The sequence below is a fragment of the Filicampus tigris genome, chromosome 1 (genome assembly GCF_054856515.1).
Source record: "Filicampus tigris isolate MCC_2025a chromosome 1, RoL_Ftig_1.0, whole genome shotgun sequence".
NCBI classification, from domain to species: Eukaryota; Metazoa; Chordata; class Actinopteri; order Syngnathiformes; family Syngnathidae; genus Filicampus; species Filicampus tigris.
The window spans coordinates 21,735,414-21,756,888 of record NC_141217.1 but is presented as its reverse complement, the minus strand read 5'-3'; the positions used below and the strand labels follow the sequence as shown (position 1 = coordinate 21,756,888).

General features: G+C 42.0%; 1 protein-coding gene across 1 annotated transcript in view; it reads right to left on the bottom strand.

Moving 5' to 3' along the window:
- plxna2 (plexin A2) overlaps positions 1 to 21,475 on the bottom strand; it is a 201,097-nt gene that overhangs the window by 28,692 nt on the left and 150,930 nt on the right. Inside the window, exons 13-21 of the mRNA XM_086026386.1 lie at positions 17,915 to 18,066; positions 15,795 to 15,912; positions 15,566 to 15,702; positions 11,865 to 12,032; positions 10,705 to 10,798; positions 5,718 to 5,957; positions 4,964 to 5,107; positions 2,888 to 3,122; positions 928 to 1,070 (exon numbers count right to left, since the gene is read on the bottom strand). Coding sequence (XP_085882512.1) covers positions 928 to 1,070; positions 2,888 to 3,122; positions 4,964 to 5,107; positions 5,718 to 5,957; positions 10,705 to 10,798; positions 11,865 to 12,032; positions 15,566 to 15,702; positions 15,795 to 15,912; positions 17,915 to 18,066 — 1,431 coding nt within the window. The remainder of the gene's footprint in view (positions 1 to 927; positions 1,071 to 2,887; positions 3,123 to 4,963; positions 5,108 to 5,717; positions 5,958 to 10,704; positions 10,799 to 11,864; positions 12,033 to 15,565; positions 15,703 to 15,794; positions 15,913 to 17,914; positions 18,067 to 21,475) is intronic.

Below are 21,475 nucleotides of genomic sequence, written 5' to 3'. Positions count from 1 at the left end.
ATTGTGAATGATGGAACTGATATGTATTTGGGTGTTCAGCTCTTCACCTTCCAACCTGACCTTGAGGTTTTTTTTTGTCCCGAGGCACCTAAACCTACTCCAGTTTCAGTCCATGCAGGCAGACAGCCCCACTCACGGTGAGTAACTGAGAAGTTCTTAATCAATTATTGACCAGCGTCTAGTGGAAAGAGTACGGTGCCCTGATCCAGCAGCCACATGTCAAATAACTTGCACAAGTAAGACGATCTCAGTGATGGAATCTAGCGCGTGTGTTGTTTTGAAAAAAAAAAAAAAAAAAAAAAAAAAAACATTGATCGCAGACACTCAGAAACTAAACTTAACCAGAACTTTCTGCGGACCTTTGCTTTATTCACTAAATATATGGTTGCGGTTGTTAAGACTTTTACACACAACTCCACTTGACTGTAAAACAATCTCAAGATGGCCATCAATTGACTTTGAGAGATATTGGGTGTCACTCAGCAATTACTTGATTTTGAGGGATACTATTGTCTGGATTTTTTTTTTGTACTGCCTTTTTATGTATTTCATTTTTCAATACACAAAATAATGATTTAGCATTCATATTTATGTCACTATATTGCATTATAACGCTTACATTTTTTAATTCACTGATTGGCAGAGAGAAATCACAAATACACGTCCTTCTGCCTTATGACTTTGAAATATTTTGCCGTGCCCTTTCGAGAACAACTGGGCAATTAAAGCAAGTCCTAATGATTTTAATAAAAGCCAGTGTGCTAGTCCTGTTATTCTCTGCTGCTAAGGAGTCACATTTCAGATTGGGAAGGGGTAGACAGGATAAGCAGCATGATGCTACCCTTTACTCTTCTCTTGTATGTGACACTAGTGGAGTGCAAAGGACATTTCCCTTGCCCTCAGTTCATTTTGTGTCCCAGTTGTTACCTCCAGCTCTCTGAGGACAGGGTGATCCTCAATACCAGGGAAGAGCACCCTCATGGCATAGGTCCTGTAATCCAGATGCGGAATTCCAGCTCTGTCCAGGTCGCTGGTGAGCTCATTGATGTCGGTCTGCAGCTCGGCAAAGGCTTTTTGAAGAAAAAGAAAGGGACGCCAGTTAGGGGGAATGCGGGAAAGAACTACGCTCTAATCGCTCTTATCTTCACGGTGTTCAGTACCACTATGATGAAGCAGACAGCTAAAGCCCAAGGTAGTCTTCATTTCAGAGAAACTCAATACTTCACATTCGAGCCTTGGCAAAAAACAGAGTACCACCCCCCTCCTCGACTACACCTCACATTCTCACCCAGTTTTTTATCGAGGAGACAGTAAATTGGCCCCAGCAGTGTGTGGATCATCTCAGCATGAGGCTGCAGGTGAGTGTCGGCTAATTGGCTCCATCCCGACTTCTGTCTCCAGTTCGGTACTAACCCCGGCACGAGTCAGCCTTGTCGCCGTGGGGGAGGCCCCTGTCACTCCCCTGTCCGAAAACTATCACGGGAGCAGCAGTAGTCCTGACCCACAACATCACCACCCACCCCGCACCCCTTCATGTAGTCTCCCGCCTTCTAATTCCCTACGGCTGGCGTGCCTATCTAAAGCCAGGCTGCAGGCGACCACACTGCGACTTTTAACGACAAAAAACGTTAATCTTCTGCGTTTTCAACACTGCTGAGTCTCTCATCAATGTGCCCATTCAGGAAGTTTTGTGAAATTTCACTAAAACTTTGTGAAGGGGGGAAGATTACATAACAAACGATGTAAACACATCCCAGAATTAGCAACCTCACTTTCAGAGGAGAGAGAACAAGAGGATGATTTAATTGATTTCATAGTGAAATGTTAACGACAGGTGTGTTAAGGACAGTGGAGGCTCAGCAGTTGAACATCCCAAAAGGTTTACAATTCAAAGGAAATGCATGCCTTCAGAAGTATTGTCCAGTCTGTAAAGGCCAAAATATACCGCCTGTATCATCCCACTTTTCAGGAGTGGTCGCCGTTTGGTACGGTTAGCTTGTGTAGGGTGGAGCAAGACACATTGCTGTGTATTGACAGAGAATTGTCCCTTCGGTGCTGAAGTGAAAATTACATGCACACATTACTGTACTGTCACATTTATCTTTATTTCCTAGCAGTGGAAACGCAAGCGTGATCAAAATGTACAGATCCGAAGCAAACTTGATGAAAGTGGGTTAGATTGGATTTGGCATGGTAATAAGTTAAAAAAAAATTCTAACAGTACAAAAATGAAATACAATGTATGCATGGATATGGGTAAATATTGCAACTATAATGTATCTTTTGTAGGGTTGTGGCTGTCTAACAAGAACATGAGTCACAATGGTTGACTGCATGACACGCAGACGGAGATTCATCTACTGTGTCACTGCATTATTTAAACCACACAGACCACGAGTGATTTGCTTTCTATATGGCACAGAAATAGATCTCCATAAGAAATAGGACAGGCTTCACAAATTCATATTGTGAACAAATGACACATGTCCAGCAAGCTGTGTACCCTGTTCATTATGTTTTTCGAAGGGTAAATCCTGATTGTACTTGTTTCCGGCATGGTTTGTGTACAGTCGCTGGGATAGCTGTAGAACATCGTAGCGTACCCAATTAATTACACTGAAGACAAACATAGTTTTTGACTTTTTCCCATTTTAAAAGTGACCAACGTCTGTCCACCAATCCACATTCCGTACTGAGACTAGTGCTACATTTGAGCATTTTGCAACATTGCTGCATATGGTACGCCAAAGGAGGGTTTAAAAAAAAATAATGGCCCAAATTTTAACATCTTTAACATAATTCGAGTATAAATGAAAACAGTGTATTCCAGCAACGAACTGCACTGTGGAAACATGCGGATGGTCGACTCGACCACGCGTCTACTTACCTTCTTTACACTCCAGGGCGACTCTCGACTCAAGGTTGTCCATTTGCATCTGCAGTCGTTTGAGCGTGAGGTCGTTTTCGCGTGACTTTCGCTTGTAGGCAATCAGGACGAGGATGACAATGATGAGGAGCAGGCCGCCGCCGGCGGCGATGCTGACAATGGCCGGAAGGGTCAGTAGACTGTCTGACATGATGTGCACAGCGCCAGGTGAGACGTGGAGGCCGCCAACTTGAACCTGTGGAGAAACACCGGTAATTGTCATCCTTTGCAAAACTGCGAAAAGAGACACTGAAGATGGAGATGTATTGGTCATTCTGTCTATCTAAGTAATTAACTACTGACCTCATCCGACCATCTCTCAATCTGTTCATCCATCCATTCATCGGACTACTTTAGTGCAGGTGTTCTTGAACCCATCTGATTTCAAATCAATCAAATTCTAATTGTATATGAGTAAAAAGAAGTCAACCCAAACATATTTTTTCAAGACTATGTTCTATGCAAACCCATTAGTTGAAATAAGGCATTCTGATAAATATTGCATTTGTGGAATAAGAGTTAATCCACCCGTTTTTAGCCATCTCTGGGGGCGGCCATTTCGTTACTTCTTTATTGCCGATCAAAATATCCGATCACCCGCAGCACATGCTTGGCTGCCGCGAGATGAAATGGCAAAAAAGTTGAATCTTGTAATACTGTATATGCCGTGAAAAGGTACCTCGCGCGGGGACCATGGCCAAAAGTTTTCAACACAACCAACTTAATCCGATATTTGAAGAGCAAGCAATGGTGAGTTTACGAGGCTCACTGCATTGAATAAAGTCAAGGCGGACACAGCGCAGTATAAGTGGCATTATTTCCACAAGGAGATTAAAAGATTAACAGTGACTTTTTTCTCGTTGACAAATGCACAAGATGGTTTGTCTATGCACAACCCATTAAAGTTCCTGAGTTGTTTCAATTTAGGAACTCATTGAATAGTTTATTCAAGTGAAGCCTGCATGTGACTATTTTTTCTACTTTGGTTATATTCTGAACCATGCAATGTTTAGGTGGCATGTTATTTGACTTTTTGCATAATTAAGTCTTGAGACTGCTGATTATTTTGATCTGTTAAAAACGGTGTTACGTAAAAGCTGGTAAATGTAAGTTTTTCAGTTATCTTTGTGACTGAGTAATTGTTGTATTGTGCCAGCAACGGTTTTGTATTTCTTCATGCTTTTGAAAATATATATAGATTTTGGTCAAAACTACGGCAATAATGTGGATGGTTTTTTTTTTCCAGATAATATTGCATAATAGCAGTCACCATAAATAAATGGAAAAATATACAGATATTCCATGTGATCGGAATCGGTATCGGCCGATCTCACTCATGCATGATCGGCATCGGTAACGGTGTCACAAAACCTGATCGGAACATCCCTACTAAAAAGGGGTTGATTTTGCTGCGTAAGTCATATTCCACAAACCCAATATTAATCAGAATGCCGTGTTTCAACTCGTGGGCCTGCTGGGAACATATTATTGAAAAAAAAAAATGTTTGGTTTAATTCCCCTTTAAATGTACATATATATTTTTCATCATCATTTATCTTCCGAGTGGTGAGGAAAACTGGTTCTACTGCCTCATAGTGAGTTGAGGTCATGAAGACATTTTTAACACCCATTTAAGTTTCCAAACATACTTCTTTGGACAATATGCTGAAAGATCAGCACAGGACATTGACTTTGAGTGAATGTTCAGTATGAACACAAGGTCTGCACTCCGCCTCTGAAATGGTATGAAATCTGTACAAACATTGTATTGTACAAACACACACAGCTGCATACAAAATGAAGGAAAGCACTCAAATGCAAGCAAGCAATTACAAATTCTTGCAGTGGATTACAGAACCTTTTGGCGGCTCATAGCGCCCTCGCACCGCTCTCCCTTTAACCTCTTTCCCTCGGCTGAATGAGCAATGATGAGGGCATGAATAATGTAGTTTGAAATTATCATGAAGATAAAATCCCCTATGTGGGGACAGATGGGGAAAAAGGTTGGATAGTAAGCAGCTCTGGGTCTGCACTGACCATGACTTTGTATTGTCCAGTGAAGTTGGGCGGCTCACATAGCAGCTGGCTCTCAGACACGGTCACAGAGCAGGGGGTCTCTCCAATCAGCACTGTGTAGTTAAGCTTCACCCCTCCTGAGGCTGGAGGAAGCAGGTTTCTGCCCTGTGGGTACATGAGGCGTTTGCAATTAAGATGTTCCACATCAAAACACGAAGCCTAGTGACATATGATTTCAAAAGGCTGCCCAAAACCAAAAATGTGCCCCACATCCCCTGTCAATGAGATGCTTGTGCGCAACTGAGATAAAACAGTGTACAGTGGCGATGGTTTCTCAGAAGGGCAAACTCACATTCGAACCCATGACAATTACTGGAGTAGATGGCGCGCTTTGCAAGCATTCTCTTTCATACTTTCAACCGGGCATCTTTAAGTCACATGAAATAAATCAACTTGTCAAATCTAATCAAATTTATTTATATAGTCCTTAATCACAAAAAAGTCTCAAAGGGCTTCACATGACCATAGCTGACGACATATTAACGACATCCCCTGCTCTGAACCCCTCAGGAGGGCAAGGAAAAACTTAAAAAAAACATCTGGGGAAAAATGAGAAACCTTGAGAAGAGACTACAGATGGGGCAATCCCCCTTCCAGGATGATCAGGCTGCAATGGATGCCGAGTGAGCAACATTGAACACATGTGATACTATATAATGTTGGCTAATTGTCACTTGGTGACAATTGGACCAAGGGACTTCGAGAGTGTGCATACCTTGAGAATGATGGGAGAGCCCGGTTTTTGCTCTAGGACCCCGGTGGTGCTGAGGGGTTCAAAATAAGGGTTCGGATAATAGAGGAGGTTGGTGTTGTTGTAAACCAGCAGCGCTTGCACATTGTTGAAGATGAAGCCAAATTCGTCCGCGTGTTTCACAGAGTCCAAGCCTGGATGGTAGTCTTCCACCAGGGAGGGAGCTGAGCAGCTCATGCTGGTCGCATTCAACCCTTTACACACCTGTTAAGCAGAAAAGATGCAAATGTGAACGTATAGCCTCAAACAGTGCAATTCAAAGTCACAATATCAATTCGCTCGTCCAGAAAATTATTTTCTATCGTTCAGAAAGCAAATCCCTACCATAACAAAACAAAACAAAAAACACATTATTGCATTGTGATCTGGTCTTCTGGTGTGTGCATTGTGCCGTGATGGTCTTTGCAGGCTGAAATGAATTGAGGTCAATTTTGACATTTGGAATCACAAAGGAAGACACAGAGAGAGCAGCATATTTGGCAAATAAACTTCTCATTCTTTTCACAGAAAAGAATCAACTGCCGATCATTAAATCAATCTCTGTTGTTGAGTAAGCCTCCATGAGATGAACAATAAACAGCCGCTGGTGCTCGAGTGAAAAACATCAGCCACAAAGCATGGAGGAGCTCCTCCTCTGCCTTCTCAGCCAGAGAGTGAGTCTGAGCTATGGCTCTTTTATTACTTCTCTCCAGTTTGCCCAGATGAGAGAGCTGTCTGCCATCTATCCTCGCTGGCTCAGCTCTAGAGGGGGGAGGAAGGGTGGAGGGGGTGAAGGTTTGGGAGGCGAGGATTGATTGCTGAGCAGCAACTCCGCTCACAGAGGTTTTTTATCTGCTTTCACTCCCGGGCTGCTCCCTCTCTCTGGGGAAGAAACTTAATTAGAGGCAAATATCACCAAAGCTGCTGAATGCAAGCAAATACCACGCCTCCTACCTGTTGTGTGTGTGTGTGTGTGTGTGTGTGTGTGTGTGCGTGAGTGCGCGCGGGGTGACACAGCCAGTCGGGGAGATCGATGCCGAGTTGTGTGTAGTCAACACCATGCGTGTTGTTTTCTCAGGAACAGTCGTTCTCTTTTCATGTCTACGAGCAAACTTGTTTGGACCGGGGAAGTGAACTGAGACGAGGGCTACTATTCCATTATTTCATGCCAAAGACATTTTACTACTGCGTTATTGTTGTCATTTCTGAAGCGACACAGAAAGGCCTCAGCCTGCCATTTTCAAACCCTATCGTCTTAAGTCGCATGTCCTTGAAATTGTGAGCGATTGCTGGGCAACGGTGACCAAGAAATGGTGACAAAAACACATTGATTGGTTAGTTGTTGGTTAGTACATCACAGCATAGCTTGGCATCTCCAAATGCTACTACGCCACCTAGTGACTGTGACTAGTTTATGCATAACATCAGAACAATGAGACTGGATCCTTTTGTGCTACATTCAATGATGCCATGACATTGCTTTTGTGCACATGAGCTCACCTTTGCTTGGAGCCACAAATATTGATATTTTGGAGAGGACAAGTGTTTGAACTGAGGACAGCTCAAGGACCTCTAAAGGTCTTTATGCCTCACAATCCTGCAAAATCCTGGTTGAAAGTTCTGGAGTTCAGCAGTCGTCTGCAGTAGGCCTTTGACAAGGAAGTGGCAGTTTAAAAGTCTGCCGTAGAGATGACTGTCTGTAACATTAAACTGTCAGAAATGACTACTGGCAGTATTTTACTCTCCTTTCTCTTATCATGTCACATGCTAAACCCCGTCAGAACCAAAAACAGCTACTATCATTTTTGTTTCTGTCGGTGGAAGTTGGAATCCAAAGTGGCGAGCAAATAGTGATGGGTAAATGGGCCATTGAAGGATTTGATAAGCAAATGTGCTGTTTGGCTGTAGGCTGGGCCTATCAACGGCTGTCAATCATCACACTGACAAAACTCTGCATGCTATCTGTCTTGGAATATTAGCATAGGATGTTCTTTTTAGTCCTTGCAACAAAACACGGGCGGATGCACTCATGACACGGCACTGCGCAACTTCCAGATTACAACATTGTAGTTTGTCAAAAGGGCCTGGCTCCTTATCTGCAGCTCGATCTTGCCAAATACTGACTGCACAACACATTCCTTAAGGCCATGCAGAGAGGGAAGCTTCACATTGTTCTGTGCTGATAACGTGGAATGAGGTCAACTGTTAGAGAAAATAATTGGAATCGTGGCCTCATCGGTTCACACTCTCAAAGTGAAGCAGCCAGCAATATTCCCGAGTGCCTCTGGCTGCAGATCGAGTAACGTCGTAGTACAGCCCAGCAAACTACCCAAAAGGACTCTGGCCGGGGTAGCAGTGAGAAAGGACTGGAGGATAGGATATGGCCTCGAAGAGATGTGTGTAGGATGGGTGTCAAAGAGTCAGAGGTCATCCGGAGGCTAGCATTCAAAAGATGGCTGGCCCTGGGCTGTGTTACTCCTACACTGTTTTCCTGCCAACCAAACTGGCATAAAATCCAAACATCCCATCCACAACGAACTTGTGTGTGGCGCACGAGCCAACAAGCCTTTGCCATGCTCACCAGGCTAGAGGTTAGTGAGTCAACTTGTCAGCATGATATAAAACAAGTCAACATTAGCCAGTATCATTGGAAATCCGAGGAATCTCAGCACTGAAGTCAAGAATTTATACAAACCGTAATCCCCCTCAGAACTTCCATGAAATGGGAGATGCAGTTCGCTGGACTGCTACGTCAGAGAAATAAATACACAAAAATAAATAGTTGCAGACAGACACAAAGTATCCTGATGGGCATCTTCCACAATCAGGCTCCAATAAAAAGATCATCTTCAACGAAACTATGAACAAACGAGTCAAGTTTTTGGTTTTATATTATTGTGTTAGCAAAAAGTGTTTTCAATTTTAGTTTGAGTTATTTCGTTAGTTTTCGTTAACTATAATAACTTTGGTCACCAGTCAACTTAAGGCACAGATAGACAGACGATCATTCACAGTCACATGCATTGTCAAAATTGATTTAAACCCATGTTGCCTGCACCGAAATCAGTTGACTGCATCACTACATCATCAGTGACACCAAACAAGAACAAATGATTAAAAATACACCATTCCATCGTGCAGAATGGAATTGCTGAAATAAACGGGAGCCCTTTTTTCTCTCCTACAACCGGCCCCATTTTAGGGTAATGGGAGATAACGACAAACCACGGAGGTCAATCAAATATATTTTCTTCAGTCTCTTTGTGAGGCCCTACACCAAATGTTCCACAGACCGGTAGCGGTCCCTGGTGGCTGGGGGCTGCTGATCTAAATGCAAGCTAAAGCACAGAGAAAGACTACATGCTGATGAATGAAATTGAAAGAGTGTTAAATAAAGCACACGCAACTTCTTGTGTAACAAACATCATTATTTCCAATGATGGAATACAGCATAACATAAATGTCCATCAGTACGCGTAAGTAGCGCTGCAGTCTGACACTCGAAAAGCCGCTGTGATTCAATGAACCACTCATTGACGGTGCTGAGATGTATAGCAGTGCATTCAGTGCACAACAGAACATCAATAAGAACATGTAATGTGCAAGTATTGAGTATCCATTATGGTTGAGGGAAATGCTTCTCTTTAAGAACTGGATGCCTTTGACAGTCACTGATAGGATACAATAATAACCTTTGCTGAAACCTTTGATCAGCCCAGGAACCTTAATGTGGCAAATGCAGACTTTGAAAATGATCCTTTTAACTTGAATTAAGACTATGACAAATGATACAAGGCTCTTGCAAAGCCATTTTCACCACTTATGCTGGTCTATCTGTGCATGAATGCAGGTGACACAAGGGAGAGGGAAGGGGGTCATTTAGCGCTAGACAGGCGATCATTTGAGGCCACCTGACAGACAAACGCTCAAGTTGAGTTGAGTTACTAAAGAGAGATGGTGGCCGTCCTCTGGCAACATCGGGAGAAGAGACTGGAGGCGAATGAAAGATTTGAAGTGGTAACCTCAGCGTTAGAAATTCATTCTCACGTGTGCAATCAAGGCAGTGAAGCTTGTAGCTTTTGTGAGGGGGAAAAGAGTGTTGAAATCTCCTTCAAGGCCAAGCGTAACAGCAGACACCAAGATGAGTCAATCTCATTTGAACACGCCACACAGGAAGTGTTTATGCGGCATTCCGAATATAAAACAGCACACTTGTAATGTACACAGCCTTTATATCTTACAAAGGACTTTAAGGGAAACTGTTTCCTCATGCAGGCAAATATTGTCAAAATAAAGACTCAAGGCTGTTGTGATCTTCAGCACTAAACGAGCACCAAACACACTTGAGGCTAATTTTAGACCGGAGTCAGCAGTACGAACCAGGACTACAGATATGGGAAGGCTTTTTTTTCGTCTTCTCCTTTTCTGAGATGGTGTATACTGTATCAGAGATTCTCAACCTTTTTGGCTTGAGTAGCCCTGAACCTGCTGATAATTAATCCATGTAAATGGACACCACCACTCTTATTTTACTCTGCAGTTCCAGACTTCTTATTTTACCCCAGTCGTGCAACCTCCTCTTCGTCCAGAGAGCACTAAGAACAAATCCCATCCTCTTAATTAAAAAAAGGCCGGCAGGATGGAGAGTCAAATGCAATTTGTGACGATTTCCCAACGCTGGGATTTTGATTATATGGGGTATCTTTATGCTGACCAGCGACATCCTGCAGTGTTTAATCTTCCATTGAAAACCATTAGAGGGCCCCTCGACCCCAATCATGCATACCTCCAACCACTGTTCAGAATGTAATATCCGGGAGACTGTAAACAGTTGTGTGCTCACTGCTAAATGCATTATTTCAAAGGAACAAAGAGCTAGACGAAGTGATTTGGTTATTTGTGTTATGGAATACTTCTACGAGTCTAATAGAAACAAGTAGCAAGTCAACCCAGCAATGACAATGACACTTACATTGACTGACTCTTTGCCGGCATACTTGACTCGGATCCTGGGCTCCTGAACCACATCCAAGTTCGTGCCGGTCACCATCAAGGGGGTGTGGCCACTGAGGACAATCACAAGTGGACATGTACACGACGTTTAGTCGACAGATTTGATTGATTCCTGGCACAATCGAATTGAAATACATGTAGTTCATTATTAGTCAACCAAGGTCAAATGTATAGCTATGATTGTAGGTTTTATTAATAATCAAACGTTGCTGTTGCTAATGTTATACAGTTTGGAATTCTCTATCTGTTGGTGTGAACAGTCAGTGAGCACGACTTTTTCCCTTCTCAGTAGAGTTGGCTCTTTGGGAACTTTTATTTTTGGCATGTCTGCATTTGGTGAAATGAATACTAGACTTGCTACCGAGGCAGATAACTGGCTAACTAACATGGCTAACATCAGTTATTTCCGCTCTGACGTTACTTCACAAAGCGGGGAAGAGCAGAGAAGTAGCTACTCATATTATGAGAAATACTAAAATAAGTATCTTGGATTACATTTTGATTTTATTCATTTATTTTTTGCAGGGTGAAGAGCTGTAATGCAAAACAAAGTTTAACATGGATCTGCTGTGGCCTTTTAATGTAAAATGCCACAGCAGATCCATTTTAATGTAAAATGCCACTCGTTTAAACACTTTCATACAGGAATCTGTCAGATTGGGTTAAAATTTGTTTAAATTGTTAATGTAGGGCCGTATTATATTTTGTTCACTTGGCAAAGGTATTCACCCTATATGGGTTCTCTTATTTTTTTAATTTCAATTTTATTTAAAAAAAATAAACAAAAACTTCCTTTGTAAAACATCTTTCGTGAGTTTTTGTAAGTGTCCCTATAAAATTCAGTCGAGAACACAATTTAATTCCTCTCCTCCTCTTAATTAGTAGTGCATCTCAGGATTGCGTTCAGTGAGAGACAGTCTGCAAATTGTGTGCTGCAACAGCTCCATCACATCCAAACTAATTGAAAGAGAAGTAATTGAAAGTGCAGTATTGACTTACGCCTGCTAACGACCGGTTGCTTGGCGGCAAAGCTTCACAGGATTGAGTTGATGAGAATATGAATGAATGTATTGGCATGTAGGTGGCGCAACCCTCAGGTCAGGTGTGTGTTTTTTTTACCTGGCAATGCTCCAGTCGGGTTCAATGCGCACCACGGTGGGATCCTCGATGTACTCGAAGGTGAGACGTTCCCTGATTTGGGAGTGGTCTACGCTCACGCTGATCTGGACCGGGCTGATGCCCGACAGAGAGGGTGCGGAGCAGCATACAATCTCTGTCATGGTTCGACTGTAAGTTTTACAAAGAACAAAAATGATGAATGTAAAATGCGCTGTAATCTCTAAAGGAGCATCAGTACACCCTGCGGAGGGAACTCATTTCAGCTGCTGGTATCCGGCATCTTGTTCTGTCGGTCACTACCCGCAACTCGTGTCCATAGCTGAAGGTAGGAAAGTACAGTATATCAGCCGGTAAATCCTGCACCACAACCGACCAATACAAAGTCTGCATCACTGAAGATGCTGCACAGATCCACCCGTCGATCTCATATTCTATTCTTCCCTCACTCATGAACAAGACCCCAAGATACTTGAGCTATTCCACTTGGGGCAGATCTCATCCCCACCCTGGAAGGGGCACTCTACCCTTTTCTGACTGAAGACGATACTCTCAAATTTAAAGGTGCGGATTTTCCTCCAAACATCTTTACACTTGGCTGCAAGAGTTGGACATTCCAACTTGAGTAAGCCAACAGAAACACAACATCTGCAGAAAAGTAGGGATGCAACACTGAGGTCACCAAATGGTGACAATGGGCAGCCTTGGCAGTGTCGGACTCTCACTGGACTAATCAGACTTGCTGCTGGAATGGCGGATCAAACTTCAACCCCGGTTGCACAGGGACTGAACATCCCGTATCAGATAGTTACTCCATACTCCAAAAGCACTCCCCGAGGGACACGGTCAAAGGCCTTCACCAAGTCCACAAAAAAATGTAGACTTGTTGGGCAAACTCCAATGCACAATTGAGGACCCTACTGAGGGTGTAGAGATGGTACAGTGTTCCACGCCCAGGATGAAAACCACACTGCTTCTCCTGAATTAGGGATTCAAATTCCTTGATGGACTCTCCTCTCCAGAAACTCTGAATAGACCTTACAAGGGAGGCTGAGGAGTGTCATCCCCCTCCAAGGACTACAAAATGGTAGGGTACTCTAAACTGTTGTTTGGTGCATAGGCACAAAAAACTGGACCGGACCTGTCTCCTCACCGGAAGGCGGAGGGAGGCTACCCCCTCGTCCACCGTGGTGAGCCTCACTCAATGTACAGGCATCAAACCAGAGAGCAAAAAGTATGGCCCACTCCTGCTCAGCGCCTCTCACAGTAGGCAACTCGACAGTGGATGAGAGTCCAACCCCTCTCAAGAGGACAGGTAGCAGAGGTTACACTGTGTGTGGAGGTGAGCCCGACTATATCTAGTCGAAAATTCTAGACCTCGCACACATATTATCTCTTATTTTCTCATTATCCATCCAGCCATCCATTATCCAATCGGCTTATCCTCACGAGGGTCGCGGGCGTGCTGGAGCCTATTCCCGCTATCTTTGGGCAGCAGGCGGGGTACACCCTGAACTGGTTACCAGCCAATCGCAGGGCACGTAAAGACAAACAACCATTCCTGTATCTCATTATTTTCCTTATAATTCCTTTTAAGGCTGACAAGTTGAATTAGACGAGGCACTGGTAGAGCTGATCGCAATATATGGTCAGCTATTTATTGTGGTGGAGGACAAAGGTTTCAGATCCTTTGTGCAAAAGCTGGACCCCACATACTGTATGTCCTGCCAACCTGACAGGCTGTAAAAGTCACGGTAGAAAGGAAGTACCAAGATGCCAAGAAGAAGGCCATAAAGGACCGAGTCAGTGAGCCTGACTGCTGATGTAGACATCCATGAACATGGATGCTTACCTTGGGGTCACTTGCAACTATATAGACATCACAATTAAGCTAGCAAGTGTCTTGCTTGGTGTGATCCAGTCCTACACAGCAGAAACACACAGTGAAACATCTAAAAGGCACATTGGATTTAAAGCATCACCAATTTGGACAAAAGGGGAATTCTAACAGGTTTTAAAAAGTCCGTCTTGTGGATTGTTCCAGATGTCAGCATGAGTTTGTGATATGAGTGATCTGAATATGGGGTGCTGCAAAAGGGTTTGCTTGGTGTCATGCTGAGTTCAAATATAAATAAATAACATTTTGACGTTTATCTGTGTTGTCTTTCTCCCATGATTTTCAATCCGGCATTCCTTTAATACAAAGTAATTTTAAAACGTTACTTAAAACATTGCCTGTACAGTAAGGGTAAAAGTTGGACTCGACAAAAAATGTTTGCATTTCCATTACATGGAAAAAAAATCAAAATCCAAACAAATCAGAGGATTGTGTTGTAGAATGCAGTAATAATACCTTTTTTCTCCTATTGACCATTTTCTACAAAACCTTTGACCACTTTTGTAAACAGTTTGGTTTTGGTCTTAGCCAAGTAACATCATTAAAATTGGTCATAAGTATCTTATATATTATGAAATTAAAATGAATCACTATCATATAAATTAAATAAAACCCACAAAACCACCATATAATTTCTGCTCTCCTTTAATAGTTAGGACTTGGTCTCATGACTTCACTCAAATTACAATATTCCAGCCTTTCAAAGGATCCATTATATACAAATGACCATATGTACAACTCAATCATATCTTCTTTGTCAACATATGTGTCCTCATTCCATGAGTTCACTTCCTACCTACTCCAGACTCATTAACGGCATCAACCTCCCATAGCAGGTACACAGGAAAGAAACACAATCCAGTAATTAGACCTGTATCTCATTAAAATGCAACTTGGCTATTCAACCTTACTGTACAGCAGTCAGACTACAGTACAAGGGCTTAAAATAGCTGCCCAGAAGATGGAAAAGTCGAAGGAGGGTATGTGGGAGGATCCAACAGAGGGAAGAAAGAGTGAATGTAAGATTTGAGCAGAAACAAGCCCACGGGTTCACAATATTTGCACTATGTGTGCTATTATTATTCAACTGATGCAGTACGTTAGGTCTCTGAGGCCTTACTAATATTTACACGGGAATGGGAAAAAGGGGAAAGTAGCAAACATTGCGTTTTAGTTACTAGAAATAATCCAAATTTAAAAAATAATCCCCAAAATTTGGAAAATAAAAATGCGAATAAGCGAATCCGCAGGTGCCGAACAGTGAAAATGCCGGGGTCAACTTTAATGCGTTCAATGAATTGATTTCTTCAGTGATTCAGAATGTTCGATGCATGCTGTTGTCATTTATGAATGAAATACGATGTCATACACAACACATGTCCACAGAGGTCAGAATCTGCCTGCCAGCACCTTGATTAAATTCACCGACATTGCGTTACACTCCCTGTGCCAATAGTTGGAAGTGGTTCCAGCAGGCGTAAAGGCTATTTTACTTTCAGCCACCAAATTGTTAGGCGCACTGGGCACATGCCATGGTGCAGAGAGATGAACCAAATTCCTGAACAATTGCACTGGGGCTTGCTTTAGCACGAAAATCAGGGTATTCCAGTTTTTACGTTTGGGCACAACTGCGCTGTCTACGAATATAGCGCCCATAAAGTTCACCTTGGCAAAAGAACTGTCATGCATGATGGTCAAACTCTGAAGTGTTGTATGACTTTTACAAGTGATTGAAAAAGAATCAAACACAATCAAACAAATCCAAATCGAACAAAATCCTTCTAGCGCTGTAACAGGGGGCACTCACCTGAAAAACTCACACGACTGGTTTCCAAACTGAATGGTAACGCTGCTGCCAGCACCAAGGTTTTCTCCGATGATGGTGACTTTGGTGCCGCCGGACTCTGGACCTCTGCTGGGTGACACACCTGTGATTGTGGGCTTCTACAAGACACAAAATAGGGAGATTAGTCAATCAGTCAGGAAAATTGATGAATGATGGTAGGTTGGCTGTTTTCTATAGTGTTCAAGTGTACCACAAAGGAGTACAGTTGATTCGATCGAGCTCTGAGTTCAGGTCTGCACTCCCCGACACAAAGCTGGACTGGACCAGGTTGACTGTCTGCAGGGGCAGCAGCCATCTCGCACACAATTCTGCAAAAAAGAAACACAACATATCAAATATTAATTATGAGACATGACAAGGCTCTCAAGTATTTTTTTTTCCAAAAAGGGTCATTTGGCCACGTTGAAAGTCATAAAGTGAAATGGAAACTTTTCCTTGATGACATTCTTGTCAGCAGCAATAAAACAAACACATAAAGTTTCTTAATGGATTCTATCACAGAAAGTCTGATGAGTAAGTTGAGACCAAAAACAACAAAAATGAAGTAAGGTTTATTGAAGGCAGAAGCCCACTTGTCCAGTTCATATCATCATAAAATCTACCTTTGACTGGAAATTAGTATAGTACGTACAGTTTTTTTTTTGTTGAGTTTTTCCTTACAGTATAAAGTAATTAAATGTGCCGTCAGATTGGAAAGTAGTTTGCATCAAGAAGGTCATTCCCTTTACAGTGAGGTGATTTGTGGTGGCTTTGCATGAATGTGTATTGCATTTTATTTGATATATTTCCGTATTATGCTACCCATACATTATATTATGCTACCCATACAAATACAGATGCACTCTAATACAAGATCCCTGATGTGAACAGAGGCTATTCTCTTTCTTGGGGCAGAAGTATAGGTCAAAAGAACTATTAGGGTTAAAGGCTCTGCTGAGATCCTTGGCTGTGACAGCCTGCATGTGATTGAGCATGAGCATGTGCTCTTATTCTTCAACGTGGGATGAAACGTTTACACTCTGTGTTTCTCTCCTTGTAGTAAATGTCATCACATCGGGATGTTGCAATGAAGGTTGTGTTATATGATTTATTCTTTACGGTAAAGAGAAGATGTACTTTTTTTTAGGACAACCTTGTTATTTATTCAATTTCTATCTTCTGCTCTTGAGGGTATACTAAATTCCTGGACTGGTCGCAAGCCAATCTTTTTTTTTTAAGTAAAATTTTGTATTTTAAAATTTATGGCAACAATCCGCACATTGATGACATCATTGTATTTATTAAAAATTGGTGATTTAACATAATCTGATTTATTTACAACCTTATCAGACCAGGTTGTTGTTTGTTGTGTTGATGTAGGAATTTGGATCCTTGATGGTTATTGTTGACACATAAATTAAATTCACAGGTGACAAATGTTTACCTCCCTTCTCTTATTAGAAATGTGTAGTGGTTTTACGGATGTAGAAGCCTCGTCCATCGATTGACAACAGAGTGTCAGATTTTTCTCATTATTGATCCAGTTAAAGCCCTTTCTAACGTAACCTTGATGCATACAAAAAAGGGAGGGGGTGACGGTATTTTTAGGGGGCAATGAGTCATGTTTAATTAGTAAAGAGGTCAACCGGACGGACTTGGGCATGATCTGTGCACAGCGTAATCCAATTAAGGAGATAAACACAAGTAAACACAGGCATCTGCTATGTGATCATTGCTAACTAGATGGGTGACAAAGAGAAAGAGCAGGGTGGCATGTCAGTGTGCACATAGGGGAGCAGGGATGCCAGATTCAAAGGCTTTTGGCCTGATACAAATTCAGGCTACGTAAAGTATGCTTGTGATGTCAACATTTGTCACTATTCCTTCTTGAACATCACTATGGTGCATTTTTGCCTTGAACTGTCCGCATCCAAAGTGTTTATCTGCTAACATACTGTATGTACAGACAGCAGTGTATATTATGGAAAAAGTGAGACAACAATTTTACAGTATAGTCTAAAGGAATGTTTGTCAACCTTTATTGAACCAAGGAACATCGCAAAAAATCTCACGGCACACCACTTAGCAAAAAGATTCACAAAAAGTGGCGATACAGGATCATTATGCACCTTCTGTCATCTAGTGGAAGAAAATGTTTTTGTTTTAAATATAGGTGGTTGGCATAAATAGAGAAACAATAATTAGGAAATATATATTTGCTGTTAAAATGACTGACATTGGATAATTTCCTGCGGCACACCTGATGATCACTCACGGCACACTAATGTGCCACGGCACACTGGTTGAGAATCACTGGTCTAAAGGACTTACTGTTCAGCAATGATGTAGCCATCCTCCACTGGAGCACAACTAACTCCTGCCACCTCCACATTGCCCACCACGTCTGAGAAGGCCAGACCGAGGTTGGTGCCATGGATGGTCACCCGTGTGCCTCCTTCGGGTGGACCAGCTACTGGGGTCACCTTTAGAAAGCAGAAGGCAGGCAAAATTAGGGTCGAAACTTGCAATCCATAACAAAATCATGATGTTTGTCTCAGTTAATCAATGGTGAAACGTCAAGGCCAGCAAGGCATTCTCTTCTCACTCAAGTGCCTTTAAAAGCACTGACCTACATTTCGTTCATTTACAACCTAAATTGCTACTTTCTTTCCATGAAACTGTGTGCATTTATTCCCAACAGTCTGGTCTCTTCACTTTGGAGTGTTTCTCTTAACTGCACTGCTTTCAGTTTGTCTATGTGAATGTTAGATTTGTTTTAGTCCAATACGATTTCAGGATCGGTGTACTTTCATTTCAATCCAATCTGCCCAGCGCTTTCAGAATCAGTAGTGCTGGCTGATGTAACATAAACTGCAGTGGATATAAAAGGTTTACACACCCCTGTTCAAATGGCAGTTTTTTTTTTACATAAGAAAATGAGACCAAGGTAAATCAAGTTGAAACGTTTTCCCATTTTAAACCGTTCCACTCAAATTAACTTTTTAAAAATAAAATAATTGCTAGAGGGAAGGTTATAACACTAACAGTGATAGATAATGGGACGTGTACACTCTTATAACCGGTGATGTGACTGGAAGTAAGAAGCATGATGCTGCCACCACCATGCTTCACTGTAGGTATGGTGGTGTTTTGGTGATAAGCAGCATCGTGTTGTGCACCAAACATACCTTTTGGAACGATGGCCAAAATGTTCAACCTTGGTTTCATTGGTTCAAAACAAAATCCCCCAAACGCCTGTGGGAAAGTATGTTATGGTCCAGTGAAACCAATGTTTAAACAATCGAAAACAGATATGAGTAGAAGTGGATATTTTTGTAAACAACACATTCTGTTAACCATCTGTGACTGCACCGATTACACATTTTGGCTCAGTGCAAATTTGAGATTGTTTCGTTGGCATCATTTGCAAAAATCAAAGGGGCGAAAAGTTTTTCCTTGGGTGTTTCCATGTAAATTCACCCCAAATCAAGTCAAAGAACGAGTCATCGAGAAGTGTGCAGCAGAGTAGAGATGCTAGAGAAACAATCAATATGCAACTACTGCCATGCAAGCTAAGTGGAAGAAAACCAACATTCCGTTGTACCCACTTCGAGGGCCGCAAAGCGCCACTTGAAAACCCTCCCACCTGTACTCGCCGGGGTATTGTTTTGTCCCTGTGGGAGACCGGCATTGTAATCTAGATCCCGTGGACATTAATTGCTCTGGATGTAAAATAAGTGTGTCACTGCACCGCCTAAGGGGTCTGAGTACATATAAATCTTTCAGCACTGTTTGGGCATTCAGAGTATGTAGGGTGGGGGGCTTGGACTGTTGGGGGATGGCATAATAGCTAAATATATCCACGTCAAGAAATGGCAGCTCTTTGAGTAGGCTTAAAAGATAGTTACATAAGCAATAGGGGGAAGGAAAAAAGACCAGAGTCACAAAATAGAGAGTAAATAGAAGACAGGGGTGGCAGAAGTTGAGTGGTATTAGGGATGCGTGTCATAACTCATTTGTTTTATCGTAAAGAATTTTGTCCAAAACCACCAAGCTGATTAATGTAACATTTGCATCAAGGAGGTTGTAAAATTGCCACATCTTGAAGCAATGGAGGCCCAACTAGTTTGCAGCCTAAATTGTTTGCTGTATGAATTGCATGACCATTTTGGACAAAAATAATCATAGATGATCTTAGTTGATTGTGTGTGACAGTTTATCAAATCATATAATACTTAACAAGGATGTTAGTGAGTAATTGTTAAGACAGCTAGCTGTTGGATAAATATGTAATTGTGGAAAACACTACCTTTAGTACTTTTGCTGAACCTTTCTAACCAGTCCCAAGTGGCAAAACAAACAAAATAAGAGGCCAGCAAACCTGCCAACCGCGGGGTGTACTGAATCTCACGAAAGTTGTTATTTGCCCTTTCATATCTGTATATAGTCTTACACATTACACATTATTTTCGAATGGCTGCTGTCATGTGAACGGAAATCAGCGATGCACAGCGCACATGTTTGAAAAGGTGTTTCCACCTGTACAAATTACGCCAAAAATGTACAACCTGACAGGTATGGTCCAATGGGAAAGAATAGAACCTTTATTGAGGCCAACTAAAAGAGGAAGTAGAAAAACTCCATCGTGAAGATAGTTTGTACCCTGGAATAACTGGTATTTAGCGTTATTGCAGAGACCTCTATTGACATGTGTTTTTATTTGCAGACCCACAGCCCAACCCTTCATCCAGCAGTTTTGAAGGGGAGTCATATTTTTCACGAATATGTTCTATGCAAGCCCACTAGTTGAAACAAGGCCACTAGTTGAAACAAGGCATTCTGTTAAATATTGCGTTTGTGGAATAAGTGTTAATCTACTCCACTTTAAGACTTTTTCAAGTCTTATCACACACACTCACTTCAATTCATATCAAGTACAGACATGGCCGCCACACTCTCTATGTAATCCATTTAGGGAGCAGAACTGTTGCCTGCCTGAATCGTCACACAGTCAATATAGGGTAATTCCTAGCAAACAGCCAAACATCTTGCACAAAGTATGAACCAGAGCTCACTGTGAAGCTTTCTTCCTCTATCTCACTCCAGTTTAGGGGATCAGAACTCTGTCCACTTAACACCATCACTTCCTTCGATACTTTGCATATTTTGCCAGCTATCAGAGCAGGACTTAATATTGATGTAATGGCCTAAACTGAGCAGCGAGGCAGTCTAATTTCGGAGAAAGGAAACTTCCAGGAAAGTAATTAGGCCCATTTGAAAGGATAATCTGTTTGTCTGAGTCAAATAAGGGCAAGTAAAAGGTACAAAAATGGCTGAAAAAGGTGCCTTGGGATGTCCACTGGGGTGCTTCAGGTAAACTAATGGTGGGGAAATTTATGCTGAGGCAGGCGATACGAAACTAAAGAGAAAAGCAATAATGCACCACGCCAACAACCTACAGACGTTTTGCACAAAATGGCAGTAGCTGACTGAGCTCAGAAAAAAAATGTAAAAGAGAAATCATGAATCATATCAGGATGGGTCCCACTTCGATTAATTGAATACAAAATTAAGGTGTAATGTATCTGCTCAAGCTAAGGCCAAAGCCAGGAAATCATGAAGAAACAGAATTCAGTTAGTGTTGTCCATTGCTCTATTGGGTTTTAAATAACACCTCTTGGGATTGGATGTCACTTTCCTGATCAAAATGCCAATAAACTGATACAAGGTTTCCATCTACAAAGTGTTTTCTGTTGTACGGTGAAACCTCTAAGGACTGCAGTTTGGTAAACCCATGGAAGGCTTCCAAAAAGAAGTATAGTAAGGATCAATAATCTTAATATCTTAAATGTATACAATGTAGCCACAGAAATGTTGTGTACCAAGTCGCTT